Source organism: Danio rerio, chromosome 14, assembly GCF_052040795.2.
Source record: "Danio rerio strain M-AB ecotype USA chromosome 14, GRCz13ab, whole genome shotgun sequence".
Classification (NCBI taxonomy): Eukaryota; Metazoa; Chordata; class Actinopteri; order Cypriniformes; family Danionidae; genus Danio; species Danio rerio.
Genome location: NC_141034.1, coordinates 28,135,539 through 28,154,502, shown reverse-complemented (window position 1 = coordinate 28,154,502; position 18,964 = coordinate 28,135,539). Strand labels below are relative to the sequence as shown.

At 35.5% G+C, this 18,964-nt stretch overlaps 1 protein-coding gene and 2 long non-coding RNA genes across 8 annotated transcripts in view; 1 reads left to right on the top strand and 2 right to left on the bottom strand.

The window, feature by feature from the left end:
• Positions 1-18,964, top strand: part of LOC137487521 (uncharacterized) — a 93,249-nt gene that overhangs the window by 22,144 nt on the left and 52,141 nt on the right. For all 4 annotated transcript variants that reach the window (XR_015507469.1, XR_015507468.1, XR_015507466.1 and 1 more), the window contains one exon: positions 16,222-16,412. This is a non-coding gene — a long non-coding RNA (uncharacterized LOC137487521). The remainder of the gene's footprint in view (positions 1-16,221; positions 16,413-18,964) is intronic.
• Positions 5,359-10,137, bottom strand: drd1a (dopamine receptor D1a). 3 transcript variants are annotated; one of them, XM_087281467.1, is made up of 3 exons: positions 9,383-10,110; positions 9,186-9,284; positions 5,359-9,058 (listed from the first exon to the last, which is right to left on the bottom strand). In XM_087281467.1, the coding sequence occupies exon 3, from the start codon at positions 8,860-8,862 to the stop codon at positions 7,771-7,773; it is 1,092 nt and encodes a 363-aa protein (XP_087137593.1). In that variant the 5' UTR covers positions 8,863-9,058; positions 9,186-9,284; positions 9,383-10,110; the 3' UTR covers positions 5,359-7,770. The 3 variants fall into 3 exon arrangements, with proteins under 3 accessions (XP_087137593.1, XP_087137594.1, XP_087137592.1); XM_087281468.1 differs by having other exon boundaries at positions 5,359-8,720; positions 9,383-9,927; XM_087281466.1 differs by having other exon boundaries at positions 5,359-9,284; positions 9,383-10,137.
• LOC137487520 (uncharacterized) lies at positions 17,084-17,979 on the bottom strand. The gene is made up of 3 exons (XR_015507471.1): positions 17,846-17,979; positions 17,616-17,735; positions 17,084-17,387 (listed from the first exon to the last, which is right to left on the bottom strand). It is a non-coding gene; the product is annotated as an uncharacterized LOC137487520 (long non-coding RNA).

Below are 18,964 nucleotides of genomic sequence, written 5' to 3'. Positions count from 1 at the left end.
AATAAATAAATAAATAAATAAATAAATCACTCTGTCTTCCAGATGTTCCTCAAAATTGCTTCATTTTGTGTTGTAGCCCATATAGCCTATATAAAAAATTATTTCCCCAAAGATTCTTTTTTAGTAAGTATGACTAACAGACAGCATAACACAAACATCATTACAACCCCAAAGAGTTTCATCTTAATTCATTGGCACATCTTCAGTGAGTCATTATAAACACAGCTTTTGTCAACTGATTTAGCATTATCTGTCCAGCGTAGCTCAAACATGTTTCAGTGTTTAAAGAGAAATTTACTCATCACTCTTAAGTCCCGGTCAGGGGCTTCTTTGGCGAAGGGGGAGCAACATTTGGGCCTGACATGTGAATGGACTGCGAGGATTAGGATGGATTAATGCAAGAGTTTGCCTGATGGCTGCTGAGATTTATCTTAGCGGTACAATGTGTCATTGCTCCCGACAGGCTTCACCCACCCATCTTTAGTTTGTAATAAGGTCGGATAATACCAGCCGCTGGTATATTCCTGTTTACCAAATCCAAATCTCCACATGTAATAAGGTCGCGGGAGGTTGAGTGACCGAGCGTTGCTGACAGGTTAAACGGCTGTGCAAAAACACAACCATAACTCACCCATATGCTAGCGTTAAGGCATCAACGTACACATAGCCTTTAACATTAATGTGCAGTTCTGTCAGCCGTCATGAGGATCTGTTGATGCATTACTGCTGAATCCCTCACAGTTGTCGACCCTTTACTTATTAATCTTTCTCAGCAATTGTATGCAAGCTATTAGAAATGCATTAGTTCTGGTAATACATACAGTGGCAGTTGTGATTCAGCCTATACATTTTAAATGAGCGGGGATAGAATTAATCTAAGGGGACTGATTGCTCTTCCTTCATTCTGCTTTCATGCTGCTCAAAATATGAACGTGGGAAATGCGGATATGACATGCATGGTGAAACACGGTCATGATTCTCCCACATTTTGACCAAAACTGACCCTGTCGGGAAATTTTGGTTACAGACCGCTTATGCAAGTCTCTCAATAAGGGGGCCTCATCCTGTCTCACTGTTTCTCTGAGGTCATCGGTAACCAATTACTTCTGAAGGCTACTACAGTGACCACAACAGTATTTGGATGCTTATGTTACACTTAAAAATGCATGACTGTCGTGGCATTAGATAACAAAAGCCAGTGGAATTTTTCTCAAAGACAAAAAAAAAGCACATGCATTTTTCAAACTCAAGTTTTAACAGAGAAATGTTTGGTTTGATCTGATGATAACTGTGCCGTTCCAAATGAATACAGATATATTCTGCTTGAGAAGCTTTAGTGCTGATTGTTTTCATATTTAATGTGATTCTCTACACCCCAGGTTACTTTGCTGGACACCTATGTGAACTTGAGGAGAAATGACTTCATACATCCACTAAAATCTACCCTGACAACAGCTGACCAAGGGGTGTTTAAAGTGTTTGCAACATTTTAAGCTATTCAGACATTCTTTTTCACATTATTTACATTTTTGGGTGCCTGAAAATGCAAACATTTGAAAAAAAAAAAGTATAATCTGTTTAAAAACTGACGACATGGTGGCTCAGTGCTTCGCACTGTCGCCTCACAGCAAAAAAGGTCCCTGGTTCGAGCACCGTCTGGGTCAGTTGGCATTTCTAAGTTTGCATGTTCTCCCCGTGTTCGCGTGGGTTTCCTACAGTCCAAAAACATGTGCTATTGGTTGATTGAATTAGCCAAATTGGCTGTAGTGTATGTGTGTTTATGGATATCTCCTGGGTTGCAGCTGGAAGGGCATCCGCTGTGTAAAACATATTCTGGATAAGTCAGCGGTTCATTCCGCTGTGGCGACCCCAGATAAATAAAGGAACTTAGCCAAAAAAGAAAACGAATGAATTAACAAATGTTTGAAAACAGTTGAAACTAAGACATAAATATGTTATTACATATGTGATCAGTCTATGGAGCACACAAAGTGACATAGCCAGCTATTAGGTTGATATGCAAAATGCAGGTATGTGGGGTTTGTTTTTCTTTAAAAAAATAGACCTCCTTTTGGCTATGTTGCCATCTGTCAGACATTTAAAAAAAATGCAGTTTATGTGAAAAAGTGTTACAATTAAAATCCCTGTAAATATTGTAAAAGCAATGAGCATGCACATACATGACATATAATGTGTTAAGTATATAGACATGTGCGAGTTCTTGACAAACAACAAAACAACAGTGAACTATGTGTTTCTATAATGTTCATGTTGATTGCACAGCACTATTGTCTCTATAGGGAATCTTTTTACATAAGCAAACTTAAAAATATATAATTATTTAAGTCTAAGAAAGAGACTTACGCCATTCTGCTTTTATTTTCAGACCATGGCTTTGATCATTTGTTTCAGATGTAGTCAATGTAATTTTTTTTAAATGTTGAGCTACATATATTACCATTTATACTGAAAACAATGTTAACCTTTACTCTTAAAAAAGTTACCTTCAAAAAGTTAAAGGGATAGTTGACTAACTAGGAAGAATCGGTCATCATTAGCTCACTTTCAGCTTGTTTGTATTTAATTTTCTTTATTTCTCTCACATAAAGATGTTTTGAAGGTTGTTTGAAATCAAGCGTTAGGCTTTCAGGCATAGGCATTTTTCTGTGTAATACAGGGTGAACATTCACTATGGATGGATGGATGTGTGTGCGTGTGAATGTGTTTGTTGTTTGTAAACTAGTGCATTTACTCAGCAGATCACTCATCTATATTATGTTTTCCCTTCTAACTAATGAGTTTTGGATACTGAGTGGCTTTACTGAGCTTAATGTAATGTCATGTGACATGGTTTACAAGATGTTTTTCATATTATTCTGTGGTTGATACACTGATTCTGCAATTATTTGATATGCAATACAATTCAAAAATTTGTTTTGTTTGTTTTGACCTACTTTTTAGAAGTCATTAATTTTATCTTGCCGTAACTATACTTTATAACACCACAACTGACTTAATTTCCTTAGTGCTTTCTATCACTAATGCTGGCACTGTGTGTGTGTCTGACAACTGTTGGTTACTAACATTCTTCAAAATATCTTCTCAACTTATACAGTCTATAGTTTTTCTCAGTGGCTTTGGTGCATTTCTCACAACTCTATTTACATTTGCACAACAGTTAATGCATTTCTAAAAACAATTAGTACAAACTGCAAAACCTAGTAGATAACCTGCAAAAGCATTACTTGCTCAAAATGGAGAGCTCATTCCTCAAAAGCGAGTATTGATGTCAGTGAAAGTTTCAGTGTCATAAAGATGAAAAGTCCTGACACAATTGTTTATGAATAAGATAGTCAGATGGCTTTGTCATGTTTTCATTATGACAGTTTACTCAGTACATTGTTTCCAATGCAAAAAAAGTCAGATTTTGGTGACACTTCCTGAAAATGCTCAAGACAGCACTATATACTATTTGCACAGCCATTTGAAAACTACAGTAAAGTTGGACATCACTGCATTTAGTCAGGTATCTGAGTACAACACATGAAACATGTATGTTTCACATTTTTACTGCATTTGCTCTTTGCAATTCTAATTTATTCACAGCATAATAATAAAGAATAAACACACCCTTATTTACAACAAACATAAAGAGCTGGCCACAGCTGTAAACAATATTGCAGTACATTTTGGAACTGAACCTACAACATACATAGGTCTGTAATTCATTCATGAAGTTGTTCAGTTTGGAAAACATTTTCTAAAAAAAAAAAAGATTACATTTTTAAAAATAAAATTAGCTTCACAGGTTTTGACAACTAGTTTTGTATGACAACATATTTGTATGTAATGACTGTATAGTAATGAAATGAGAACTATTCGTTTTATATGGATTGACTATTCAGCATTCACAAGTTTAGTTAATTTTAACTGACATAACATAAGCCAATGATAATGTTATAAATAGCAGAGAGTTGTATGAAAGCAATTGATGCATGTCCAAAAGCATCTGCAATTTGTTGGAAGGAATGAGAAATGCATTAACTGTTGTGCAAATGTAAATAGCGTTGTGAGAAATGCACCAAAGTGACTGAGAAAAACTAATTGGACAATAACAGTAGATGTAACTAAATGCATCACACACACACACACACACACACACACACACACACACACACACACACACACACACACACACACACACATATATATCGTCACATATATATAAATCTTCACCTTGGAATTCTATCTGCATTTCGAATGATTAAAAAATTTTGCATTGCATAGCAAAACGTATGTGAGTATCAATTTTGACAAACATGTCAGATAGAACCTTATAATTCTAAAGAGCCAAAATATATATATATACTGTATAGATCGACAGACAGATAGACAGACAGACAGACAGACAGACAGACAGACAGACAGACAGACAGACAGACAGACAGACAGACAGACAGACAGACAGACAGACAGACAGACAGACAGACAGACAGACAGACAGATAGATAGATAGATAGATAGATAGATAGATAGATAGATAGATAGATAGATAGATAGATAGATAGATAGATAGATAGATTCATTCATTCATTCATGTACCTGAATCATAGATAAAGCTAAACTTTAAAGTTGGATTAAGAAGAAATCGTTTCCAGAGATTTAGGGTTTACACTACAACAGAATCAGAGATTATGTTATTAGTTCAACATCAGCGTGTGACTTTATTTCAATAGCAAATTTAATATACACACCTATGGTAGCTGTCCATTAAGTATGCATAAGTATGCTATACAATGCTAATGCTCTTCATTACGCTAATTACACAGTGGCCCCACTGTTTCCTGTCGGCTGACGTAGACCAAACAAAACGTAGTGTGTATCAGTAAATGACAGTCATGACTCATGTACTGCTGTTTCTGGATCTGGAGCACAGCGTCTACTGTTTAATAACTCATCCAATATGTTTCCTATTGTGTCTAATATGAAAGCGGTGTATTTGAGGTTGAGTGGGAATGTCAGCTTTGAGGGCCCCGCTGTGAGAGCTTGACTCTTACACATTCACGGAGGCTGGCAAACAAAAACAATTTGACTCTCCTAGTCCTCTGAGCCGGGCCTGAGCTTATTATCTCTATTTATGCCAGCTTTGCGCAGCGTCAAGACAGCTTGACGGTAACAAATGAAAGTTTAAGAGGTTGAGAGCCACAGTTCCTGCTGTCTGTTATTGCTTCCTATTCAAGTTTCATTAAGTAGAAAATAAGCGCTTGAGTGCTGTGGAATTAAAAATGCATTTGTACAAATTTTCTAGAAATAAAGCAGATCATGCCTTGCATAGTTTACAAACACAATGGTCGCGAAGAAAGAATGGGCAAATTTTAATTGACCAAATGGTTGCTTTACATACAGTATGTTGTTAAATATCACTCTACATCAACATCTGTAATGCTATATCACTGAATCATCGTCTTTCTCTAAACACCACAACACACACACAGTACTGCAAAATACAACTGACAGCACCAAATGACGTGTTGTGAAAGCATGAAAACATCTCCGGCACAAAATTAGACCACATAATTAGACTCATCACGATTAATTACATTCAGTTTGCCGCAGACTGTTCTGAGGTTCTCCACGTTTCATTTTCTACATTATCACATGGCACATTGCATCACATCCACTGACATAATAACAATCCAGTGTTATTTTGTACCGGGACAGAGGATCCCATACGCTTTCAGAACATAATTACAATCTCAACAATAACGTATCTATTACTTGATAACCGTAACTGAGCGCACTGCCACATCTGCATTTTTATTTTATGGCCATCTGTTCTGCTAGTCGTAGTGTTTAGCTTTCACAGTTTAATAATGAATCAGAGGCTCTGAAGAGAACAAGTACCACAGAACAATATACATGTTCATTATGGCAATAATGGCATGGCCATCTCATGATTGACCATCTGCCCTTTTGTTTTGGAAAAAAAGTGAAGTCTCATGAATAAGGCAAGACGTAAAGGTAATGTAATGAGAGTGGAGAGGATGAGATAGATATTTATCAAGCAGTGATGTATTCGGATTCGGATTACACTGAATTTTATTGAAAATAACTGATGGTTAGGGCTGTGCGATTTGGGGAAAATATCTGATTGTGATTTTTTTTTTTGACAGATATTGTGATTTTGATTTAATTTGCGATTTATTTTGAAGTCAAGCTTCAGCTCAATATTCTGTATCGTAGCTTCTTACTGCTAAAATGCAATGTGTTAGGTAAAAAAAGAAACTAAAAGATATTAACTTACAAATTTTGTTATTAAATATTCAGAAATAAAACACTCATTTTTCTCTAGAGCAAGCAGTAAACAAATAAAATGACTTTACCTTTCTGTAAACAAGTTGAACTCAAATGAGGGAGATAGTTTATTATAAAAACAAACAATAATCATAAAAATACAGAACATTCAGCAAACTGACATGGCTGAAACAACTCTGAAATTGTACTTTGCTGTTGCTTGCTACTATCCTGCACGCACAGAACGTCAAGATGACATCTTATTGAAGTTATACCCCAACATCAAGGGGATGCTGGATTTTGTTTGGAAATGAAAATCGAGTTGACGTCAGTACCCAACATCAGGCCGACGTCAATGCCCAACGTACAACCTATAATTCTGCAACAGCTCTTACAAATTACCTGTTTTTGTTTGGTGTCTCTGACTTTGAAACCAAAATATTCCCATATTACCGATGTCCTGTTTTTCTTTGATATTAATTAGTCTGAAGCGGCAGACGCCATCATCCCATTTGTTCGCGCTTTCTTGTCTGTTTGTATTTTTATTTTGGCCATTCCACATGATGCCATTCACACGATTCCACACAATGTTAGGTTGTGATTGGGCAAAACAGAAGTATACTCACTCAGTTGGCTAGTAAGAATATCGCACACAGCTGGCAGTTTCGCATTTGCTCTGGTTGGGGGAAATTAAATAATACATAAATATTTCACATCGCCGCCTCTTGTGATAAGCTAATCGCAACGTTTCATTTCGCACAGCCCTACTGATGGTCATTTTTTTCAGTGATAAATAATGGAATGATAGCTTTATGAACAAATTCTGTTGTTACAACATTTGTTCCAATGTATTGCAGTTTTGCCCAGTTTCTTCAAAATGAAAATATGATCTAAATTGATCTTTGAAAAGAAACATTGGTAGCACTTTATTTTACGGTCCTGTTTTGCATGTACATACTATGTACTTATCATAATTGTGTAATAACTTATATAGTATATATTTTTCCCTAACATGGAAGTCTTTTTAGTCACTAAAATTCTTCATGTGTTTAGCAGAAAATGCAACTTACCCTGAAGTTGAATGAGTAAATGAGTAAACTATACTTTTAGCTCATATCGTTTATAAACCTGTACACTAAGTACCCGTTTGGTACTGTAAAATAAAGTGCAAAGAAACATTTCTGTTTATAAAACATCACTTCTCTCATTTCAGCAAGTCACTTGTGGATTTAATGATCTGTTGAGTAGCTTTGTCTGAAATAGACACCGGGAACACACAGACCACCTTTGCTTCATTCTTTGGGGAAATACAGCTTTTTGCAGAGATAAGCTCGCTTTAGGGACGTCGCAACAGTTTCCCTTGCTCTCCAGCACAGCAGGAGGGCTCTCTTCCCAGAGTCTTAATCCCAAATCCATTTCCGTCATTTTCCAACAGCCTTCGTTGGCAAAGGATTGGTGTGACATGAGGGCTGCTTTTCAGTTCTTGTTTAGGCTTGGTGTCTCCATGCTATTGCTTCCTGGACAGAGTCTCTGGCATCCCAAAAGGATGGCAAAAGCTCGGCGAAAGTCGGCATTGAAGGCGTATATTATAGGATTGAGAGAAGAGTTAGCCCATCCAAACCAGACAAAAACATCAAAAGTTGTTGGACTGATGCAGGGGAGACCGACTGAAGTTCTCTTACAAAACGGCACCATGCAGTTCAGGATGAAAAAGGGCAACCAGCAGCACACAAAAACACCCATTATAACAGACAAGGTTTTTAAGACTTTTGTCTCCCTTTTGAATGACAACTTGAAGGAGCTTTCCGAGTCCACATTTGAGCTGCTGCCCATGCTATCATGGCGGATCTTGGCGCTCTCTGCAGCCCTTTCCAGAGCCGAGATCCGTCGTATCTGCTTCTGGGCGATTCTGTAAATCTGGGTGTATGTTACAATCATGATGGCGACAGGAATGTAGAAGCTGATGAGCGAAGAGGAAATGGCATATGTTCGGTTGAGGCTGGAGTCACAGTTGTCCGTCAGCAGAGCTCTGTGAGAAGCATTGGCCTCTGGGAAGCTCGTTGGCTGTGCTTTGTGCCATTTGAGCTGCACTGGGATGAAGGAGATGAGCACAGACAGAGTCCAAGCTACGCTGATCATCACAAAAGCCACCCTGGGAGTCATCTTCCTCTCATAGCGGAAGGGGCTGGAAATGGCCCAGTATCGGTCCACGCTGATAACACAGAGGTTCAGGATAGAAGCCGTGGAGCACATGATATCAAATGCGACCCAAATGTCACAGAATGCGCCAAAGGGCCAGAAGCCGGCTACCTCTGTCACAGCTTTCCAGGGCATGACAAGAATGGCCACCAGCAGGTCTGACACCGCCAGCGAGATGACAAAAAAGTTTGTGACTTTAGAGCGCAGGTGCCGGAACTTTGTGACAGCTGCACAAACCAGTGTGTTCCCGAGCAGGGTGGAGAGGATTAGAAGAGAAAGAAAGCAACCGGTCAGAACCCGCGTTGACTGGTCACTTTCCATGAAACCACTGTCAATGACTGTTGTCACATTCAAATCCTTTACTGCCATTTTGTCCTGATTTTTAGAATCTGATTACATTGTAAAAACAATTCATGAAGTGTTCAATCACGTCATCTTTAAGACCAGTCACACCTCAGGTAGCATTGATTAAATTTTTCAAGCCAAAATTCATATTTCCAGTTCATGTCCCATTGCACAAAAATGTCCAGCATTCCAGTTTATTTATTCCAGCACAAATAATGTCCTGTTAGATACAGTTCAGTTGATCAGAGAAACGTTAGGATATCTTAGCAGCATACCAGTGATCCTACATCCATGGAAATAATTCTGATAAGTTTAAGTTATCACTCTGAAGGCAGTTTTTTACTCACCAGTTCAGTGTTCTCTTATATATTCGGGGGTGTCATGAGTCCTTAGGATATAAAGGACTGAGACATGTTTCAGATTCCAGTAAGCCTTTTCCTCCATTTCTATTAAAAAAGAGACAAAAGTGATATTAAAAGAAAAAACATGCAGTGTAAAACTACTATATTTTGTGTACCAAACGATCATAAAAGGTTAATCTCACCTGTTAGATGACACCGAAGAGCTTCTTTTGTGCGTAAAGAAGCGTTTTTCCGAAATATGTTACACAGTTTGCTCTTTGAACCATCTTGCCCGTAAGGAATGATTCATATAAATAAACGAAACAAAAAACTTGTTTCGTGTTCGTTCTCGATGAATGCCCAGCGTACCTTCATCCTGTCGAGTGTAAGGTGTTATTCCTTTAGGATGCCCGAGCAGCATGAGCTCCACGCGACGAATGCGCGTCGTTTGCAAGCTGCGCGCGCGTGGCGAAGCTGGTGAGATCCACAAAGAGTGACATGACAAACACAGTTCACACCGAGATGTGTCGTGTCCGAGCCCGAGGGGCTTGAGAAATTACTCTAACAGTAGGTCGTCCAGATTTAGAGAGTGTGCTTAAAAAAATTAACATTGTGAGTCACGGTGAAGCTCAGTGCGCGATGCGTTCTTACGTTACGACTATCTATCAAACTTGAACAATTGATGGTCCGTTCATCATTAAATGTTCATTTTAATTTCAGGCTGTTGATGACTCGTCGACGTTTGATTAGTGGGGTTATAGATTTATATATATATATATTTTTTATCCAACTATATATATTTTTTTCGCCAGTATATAGGCTACTATATAGATGAATTGCGTTGTAATTCATTATGCAGATGTTCATTCCAATGTTAACCGAACTGAAAATATAAAGATACCTACCTGAAATGAAATAAATCAAAGAACTCGCATTTTGGGTCAGACTGTCAGATGTCACAGCCTAAATCAAGTCAACGAGGCCACCTAATGGGGAATCTTATATTTAACAGATGTGTTTTGTCTGTCTTTATGTAAACGTACACTTTCTGAATACGGATTATTTCCTCTTTTTTTATGCTGTCGTTTACAAATACCATTTTACTACAAATACCATTTTACTACTTAAGTTGCAAAATAATAATTTCGTACAGGTTTGCGAGATTAAAAGCCAGAATACATGCAGTACACAGTAGAATGCTAAAGGGGGTATCAGATTACATTATATAATATATATATATATAATATATATATATATATATATATATATATATATATATATATATATATATATATATATATATATATATATATATATATATATATATGATGAATGTCATGTTCAGTCCCATAATAAGTATTTGTTACAGTAGTGCAATATAAGTAGGTAGTCACACTGAAGAGCAGCACAATACATTTAATAAGGAATATTTCCAAGCTTGCAAGTTGTATTTTTAAACCTATTACATTCATCTGTATGTCTCTGTGTTTAGATATTCAGCCAGAAATGTCCTGAACACTGAACTTTGTATTTCCTATCAAAACTGCTGTATAAAAATTACATATCTACATATTCTTTCTTTCTTTATTTTTTACATTTCATAACAGATAATTCTTTTAATATAAAATACCTATAACAACAATCAGGCTACACCTTGACTCAGTAGTTAACACTGTTGCCTCGCAGCAAGAAGGTCACTATTTCGATTCCTGGCTGGGTTAGTTGGCATTTCTGCATGGAGTTTGCATGTTCTCCCCGTGGTTACGTGGGTTTCCTCAGGGTGCTCCGGTTACCCACACAGTTCAAAGACATGCGCTATAGGTGAATTGAATAAACTAAATTGGCCATATTGTATGTGTGTGAATAAGTGTGTATGGATGTTTCCCAGTACTGGTTTGCAGCTGGAAAAGAATCTGCTGTGTGAAACATGTTGGAAAAGTTGGCGGTTCATTGCTGGATAAGATGGCAACCTCTTATGAATAAAGGGACTGAACTGAACAAATGAATGACCTATAACAACACTTCTAATAGTGCAGAACAGTTGATATTGCTGTCATTTTGTTGTCTCTTATTGTAAATGAATTAGTTCTTAAAAGTAAATTTGATTGGCTGTCAGTGTTTTCGTAATAATCAGCTGGAAAGTGTACTTCTAACAGTGATTCCAAATCCATAGTTATAAACCTTTAGACTGAAAAAACATTCAGAGATGTTACTAATTAGTTTTACTTGTTGCTCTATGTACATTATTAAACAGCGTGGCTAGTAAAAGACCTTGTGTAGATGGCACGTCTAAATGAGTTTTCTCACCAGCAAAGGTTTGCTGACACTTATTTCCTTCAGTGACTCTTTGCTGATTAAGGTCAGGCTGTTTCGAGATCAAATCCAGATCAATGTGGACATGGCTACTGGTTTCTCAGGCTGAAGTGATGAATGTGGACACTTGAAAAATCATCAAAGACATGGTGATCTGTGAGTTTAGATTTGGCCACCAGCAGCCCATAAATCACATCTTCAAAGCTGACGAACGGTCTGGAGTCGATGAGAGCTTACACAACCTCTAGCCGCTCTTGCAGTTTCTTTCAAAATCATTGTTTGAGATGTATGAATTCTGTCATCGCCGTCTGCTAAATATAGTCTGATGTAGTTCATCATTCCATTTTGTAAAGAAAATGGGATTTTTAGAAACCCATTTCTTTGGCACACTGCTCTTATGATCTTGTTTTGTTACTTTATTTATGGATGTTTATGAGCATACTGGTTATAAGTAAATTACCAGTTTGGAGTTGCATAAAAAAGAGGGGAAAAAAGAAGTGGCCAGCTAAATTGGGAAATTTGTGTATTTTTTTGTAGAACTGAGGCTGTTGCAATAATGCCCACAAAATACGCGTGTTGTGTGTGAGTGTGTCCTGTCTAATCCGTGTCTCTGACTAGTCCAGTTTTAACCAGATGGGAGTTTATAAATAAAGTAATTGTAGTGCAGCTGATGGCTCCCTTTGTGGAAGTAGACAGGGTCCAGATAAGGTGCTTGGATGTTTTAGTCTGCATAATGTTAGTTTAAATGAATCAGCAAAGACTCATTCCACATAACACAAGTTAGAATTTGAAACATTTATAAATATTAACATTTAATAATATAGTAATAATGCAACCGCAAATCCGAAAAAGTTGGGAGACTATGAAAAAAAAAAAAAAAAAAAAAAGGAGTGATTTTTAAATTTACTTTGACTTGTATTTCATTACAGACAATGCAACAAACATTATTAAATGTGTTCCTCATGATTTTTTTTTTCCCAAAATAAACACGTACTACAATTTTGGTTCTTGCAACGCATCTTAAAAAAGCTGCAACCGTAAAGCATTTACCACTTTGTAATGTTGGGAAATGAAGGGTCATTTTCACAACACTTAAAAGATGGTTAGGGACTGAAGACATTAAGTGAGAAAGTGTTTTAGGTGTCATTTTGTCTCAATACTCCTGCAAACAAGTCTTAAGGTGGGCAACAGTACTTCTGTAGATTATGTTATGCACTGTTGAAGGTGAAATATCCAAATGTCTTGTTGGCAAACTGACATTTCTCGGAACATCAAAAGAACTAGACCTTTCTTGGATGCTGCTTTTGTACTAAATGATAATTACAATCACCTGTTGACATCACCTGTTGAAATCAGATTACTGATTACTTAAGCAATTTATCCGATTACTAGCCCTAAGTTGCTCCTGTCCCAACTTTTTTTGAAATGTGAATTGGGCAGGCTAAATTGTCCGTAGTGTATGAGTGTGTATGGATGTTTCCCATAGATGGGTTGCAGCTGGAAGGGCATCCGCTGCATAAAACATATGCTGGATAAGTTGGCGGTTCATTGGATTAATAAAGGGACTAAGTCGAAAAGAATGAATGAATGAAGTTAGATATTTGACCAGACCAAATATGAAATATTTTGTGTTCATATTGCCTGCAATTAAATAAAAAGTAAATTTAGAAATCACTGCTTTCTTTTTTATTAGCATTTTGTCCCAACTTTTTCTGATTTGGGGTTGTATTTATAATGTGAATCTGTCTGAGATGTATAGCTTTAAGGGAAAAAAGTGTGAAAGTCAACAGGTTTATGTACACAAGTAAAATGTTTTTTTTTTTTTTTTTGTAAAGATAATAATTAAAATCTATAATAATAATAATAATAATAATAAATGTTGGTATCATTTTTGTAAAGCAGGTATGTTAAATTTAAAAATTTGTAGTCATAATTAGGCAACATTATTTTCTATAAATATAAACCTTTTCTGTTTTTGGTACTATTAAACAGTATGCTTATAAATAATGTTTCACCGAGAAACGGGTCTCTGTGATTTCTTACATTTTTAGCCAAAAAGTACTTGAATGTAACAAACACAGTTACAAATTTGTTTCAGTTTTTTTTTTTTTTTTTTTTTGAAAAAAGTCCCAGCAACCTGCATTTTTCAAAATGTCTGTTGTGTTTAACAGAAGAAAAAGCTCAAATAAGTTTTTGAACAAGTGAAGGTTGAGTAAATGATTACAGAATTGTTATTTTTGGGTGAACTGTCGCTTTAATACCAAAAGGGTGTAAATGGTGCCTTTTTATATGAAATACAGGACAGATTTATAACAATTTTACTGTCCATATAAGTGATGCATCTGTTGCATGAGATGTTACTTCTGGACCCAAATTGCATACTTTTTTAAAGTAGGTGCTTTTTTTTTTTTGCAATCACTGCAGTCTTTTTTTTTTTTTTTACAAGTTTGTATAAATGTATGTATTATGATTGATATCTGGATAGACTACAGTCAATGCAGACTTTTCGCCCACTTATTGAATTTTTATGCACCAATGATTCTTGATTCTTTTTTTTACAGTACATTTGGGACCCATTGAATTCTTTGAATATTTTTTATTATAGTTTTTGCAGACCTAGATAAACAAGGGACAAACAACCCTATCATGAAACAATAATCTCTGCAAAATGTAACCTGAAATGTAAAATGACCAACAAAAAGACACAGCAATGGATGTAAAGAGAGAGAGAGAGAGAGAGAGAGAGAGAGAGACTTATTGATTTCTATAGTAGTTTTTTCCCTACTATGGAAGTAGCATTCTTCAAACATCTTCATTTGTGTTCAGCAATAGAAAAACTCAATCTTTAAAACCACATTAAAGAGAGAGTAAATGAGGTCAGTTTCATTTTTGGTACAATAAAAAATCACTTTGGATAAGATTGCGTTTGTAGTGTAAACGTGTGTTATTGAACGGGTTTTGAAAAGACTATTACCTTTCTGACTACTGGCCAAGATTTAATTTGCTGTTGCACATGTTGTGTAAATGCACACCAATACAAGGTATTCATACTTTGCCGCATGTAAGCATAATTGTACTGTAGTTGCCATCCACATCCTTTTCGTTTGCTGGCTTTTCTGGCTTAAGCTGCATGACATGAGTTTGTTCATTCAACTTGTGTATCACAAGAAACTTAACTTTGTAAAGAGGGGTCTGGCTGCAGACTCGATGCAGAGCAATCTGAGCTGCATCCAATGCTTTTTAATGCGCTCACCTAACCCCTCCCTCACCCGTCACTGTGACGTCACTCACTCTATTGAGTACATTGTGTCTGACATTGCATCGCTAAGTGATGCAATTTCAGCTTGCATCATAAAGGCTGCATCCAGATACCATTGACTTTGTGAGGAAGTAAGAGCAGAGGCTCTTGATGAAACCTGAACACAAGAGGTCACAAGAGATGCATTTCATCACATCAATAGATGGAAACTTACAAAGTAGCATTTATAAGATATAATGGTTATACTTTCATCAGGTGGCCTCAAATACTAAATACTTTTGCGACATCATATTTACATGATGTTCCAGAAAATTCACTCATTTGCTTCTAATAAGTTTGCGATCTGCGGTTTGTAGCATTACATGGGTTAAAGTTTTGTAGTATGGCTAACGATACAAATGTTTATTAAAAGGCAGTACTTAGGTGTAGTTACTTGTACCATGTATGTACAAAATTACAGTGCATAAGTGCTGTCAAACACTTTAATTAATATGTGATTAATAGTGATTAATCATCCAAAATAAGTCATTTAAAAAAAAAATTTACAAACTGTTTTTGTGTGTACTGTGTATATTCTTGTATGTAAATATATGCTTGACTACTTTGCATAAAATGCTTGTTTACACTTACATGTAGCTAAAAATTCTATATAAATACATAGAAATATATTTATTTTGTGTATTTTTTTATTTTATGTACAGTATGTTTGTGTGATTTACACTTCATTCATTCATTCACTTTCTTGTCGGCTTAGTCCCTTTATTAATCCGGGGTCGCCACAGCGGAATGAACTACCAACTTATTCAGCATTAGTTTTACACAGAGGATGCTTTTCCAGCCGCAATCCAACACTGGAAAACTACACTCATATATTGTATGTAATTCAAACTTTTATCTTGGATGCGATTAATTGCAGTCAATTGTTTGACAGCACTACTCTATATATGCACTATATTGGATAAAATGTTTAAGTTCACAGTAGCTAAGGCCACAAAGTATGAGCAATATGATAGTATTGGATTTTAAGATGGAATATAAATAGAGTTTTTAAACATGCTCTCTAAAAATTCTGTATTTTTTATATAAATATCCACAAACCTTAGTGTTGTTTAAAAAAGTGTAAAAATTTGTCCCAAAATTGTAATGAAATACAGAACCTTTTTTTATTAATAATTTTTGTATTTTTGTACTTGTTTTTAAATGGAATAAAAAAATCACTGATTTACATTCTCCATCATTTTGTAATAAAAAATATATATTTTTCTTTTCTTTTCAGATCATTTGAATGCACCTGACACTGTAATTACAACTTTCTAACTCGCAAATACTTCCAGGTGGACTTGAATGTCTGGAACTGATGGATCTTGAAGTCTTCATGAAGCAGAGGAAGCATATTTTCTGGCAGCGCGCTCTGTAAGCCGAATGCTCTTAGTCACTGGTCTCCTGAATATTCCATTCTTGTGTTGTTAGGGATGTTCCATCTCGTCAGGACGCTGCCAGCAGCTGCGGGACTGTCTGTTTCCATCTATCAGACTTAATATTGTATACACGGCCTACTTCAGGATGCACCACATCCCATCAGTACAACCAAGAGAAGATAAACAATACGCAGATGGGTGAAGTTTAATTCACTACAACACCACTGCAGCAGTTCACAGCTGGTGAGTAGATGTCGTTTTATAAACAACCTAAAGTTACTTTTTTCAGACTAGCTAGCATATAGTGCATTATGTTTATGTAAAGCATACACTTTTGAAAATAAAAGTTTGATGTTGAATCTCTGTGTAAACTTTCAGTTGTTCTTTATGTTAAGACTTAAGTTCTTTACATTAAGACTTGGAAAATAAAAGTGTAATAAAATGCTTTTTTAAAGAACTTTTTACTTAATAAATAGTAAATAAATAGGAACTAATATGTGCATCTAAGGTACTAACTTGTATTTAAAAAAGGAACCCGTATAGACAATTTCAGGTAAAATTGTGTATCTTTTTAAAAAGGTCCCAGCCCAGTGCTCTTGTACCTTTACTTGAGAAAGTGTACCTGGAGAAACCAAAAGTGGTTCCTCTGCAACATCATTTAACCATTTTGAAACCTTGATTTGATGAACTCAGTTTTAGCTGAATGTCATATCATAAGAAAGAAGGTAAACATGAAGGAAACAACAGAAAAGCTTTTCTTAAAAATAGGCCACAAATGTTTTATTCTGGATTGAATCCAGCATAATCTAAACATTGTAACATGATGTCTGTATTGCTACAATACAAGGCAGAACTTTAACAAATAAAGTATAGTGAGGATCATTCTGTGACTAAAATAAGAATATTTTTGTAATAGAAAAATAGTAATATACCATTTCACTTTACATTCATGGATTTAGAACAACCAACACACACTGGTCAAAATACATAAATAAATAGCTATATAAATAAATAAATATATAAATACAAAGTATAAATATAAATATCTCCATTAAAAAAATCTCTGTTGTTTAGTTTTAACTATGACTTGCATGAATTGCAATTGTGCGTATTCCACTGTTGAATGAAATGAATGTTATCCTGGAGCAGGAAAGTCTTGATATTTGAGGGGTGTGTTATGGTGTGATTTTTGAAGTGGCAGTTATTTGTTTGTGGTGTCTGAAAAACAGAAAATCAAGAATAACAATTAAACAAACTGATTGCTTTATTTAAATAAAACATCTCTTTCTAAGTTTCTTTGAGACCCACACTTATTTGGTAACTAAAATGATATGAGAATATTTAAGAGAGGTGTGTGTTTGGGCCTAATCATAATTCAGATAATGTGTAATGTTAAACATTAATAACTAAATGGTTAGCACGAATAATTTAAGGCAAACTCCATACCTGGAATGTAAGCACATCCAAGTTGTCCACAATGTTGAAAAAATAGTCAGAGTCCAATTTGGATGCTACCCATTGTACAGATTTGTTCAGGTTTTCTTTAAACATTTCTCCACATGCGCACTGCGATTGTAACAATATCACAATTAGAATGCATTCATACAAACAAATATAGAATTCACAGTGATTGTTTCATTGGTTAGTAATACTAATGGAATAAGACAAATGCTTACTGCATCCTTGATATCTCGAGGTGTTGTGATGGGTTCCTTTCCCAATTCCTAAAGATAGACATAATAAACCCAGTTGAAATCAGACAATGTTATGATGCATTCTTATATAGAAGATACAGTATCATAAACTAAAGACTAAGATGTCTGTCTTCTGGCTCGACATTTCTATAATCTTATCACAAACAACCGATACCAATCAACTAAAGCCTCTCTATTTTGTCATACAAACATCGACTTACCTTGATGTCAGTGATCTTCTGCTTAAGTGAAGGAAAGTTCTCAACAAGAAGTTTAAGTTGTTCTAGAATTTCATCCATGATTATTTTTGCATCATATTCCACAGTAGTGCTCTGTACAGGCATGTTGAAGCTAGGGTTAGTACCAGCAAGCAGTGCGATGAGAAGAATAAGCAGTTTCATGTTCTTGTTCACAGGGATGTTAACTTGAGATAATGATCTCTATCTGCACCTTAACCCTTATATATATTTGTAAAACAGGAAACTAGTGCCACAGACGCTCACTCACAAAAAAAAACTTTAGCCATGATGCGATGATGTTTCTAAATTGGTTAAAGGGGGAAATACTGAATGTTCATTAAGAATATCACAGCCTACGAAGGAAAAAATAGATGGGAATATACGATATTGACTCTGAGAAGATTGACTGAGAAGAGATTTTATAATGCTAAAGTCCAATTTTTGTATTGTTATATTAAAAAGTCAGTATTAATCACTCTTATGTTCCAATTCTGCTGGATTCTTTCTTTTGTTGAACATAAACATTGCTATTTTGAACAATGTTGGTAACCAAATTGGTAAATTGCGTTACTTCTTGTAATATTTTATTTTCCTACTACAGATGTCAATGTATTGATATTAATAATAATGGTTAACAATTAATTCAATATTCACATTTTTTACATTTTGGGTGTATTTGTATAATCTAATCTTTACAAAAAAATTATCATTTATAGACAAAAATGAATTAAACACATCTCCCTGACCATATCTTTCACTAGAGTACAAGGAGAAACCAAGATTAGACTCATTTCCAAAACCCAAAATATTTACGAATTGGTTGTTTTGGTTAAATTGGCAACTTTGAATGGAAACATTACTT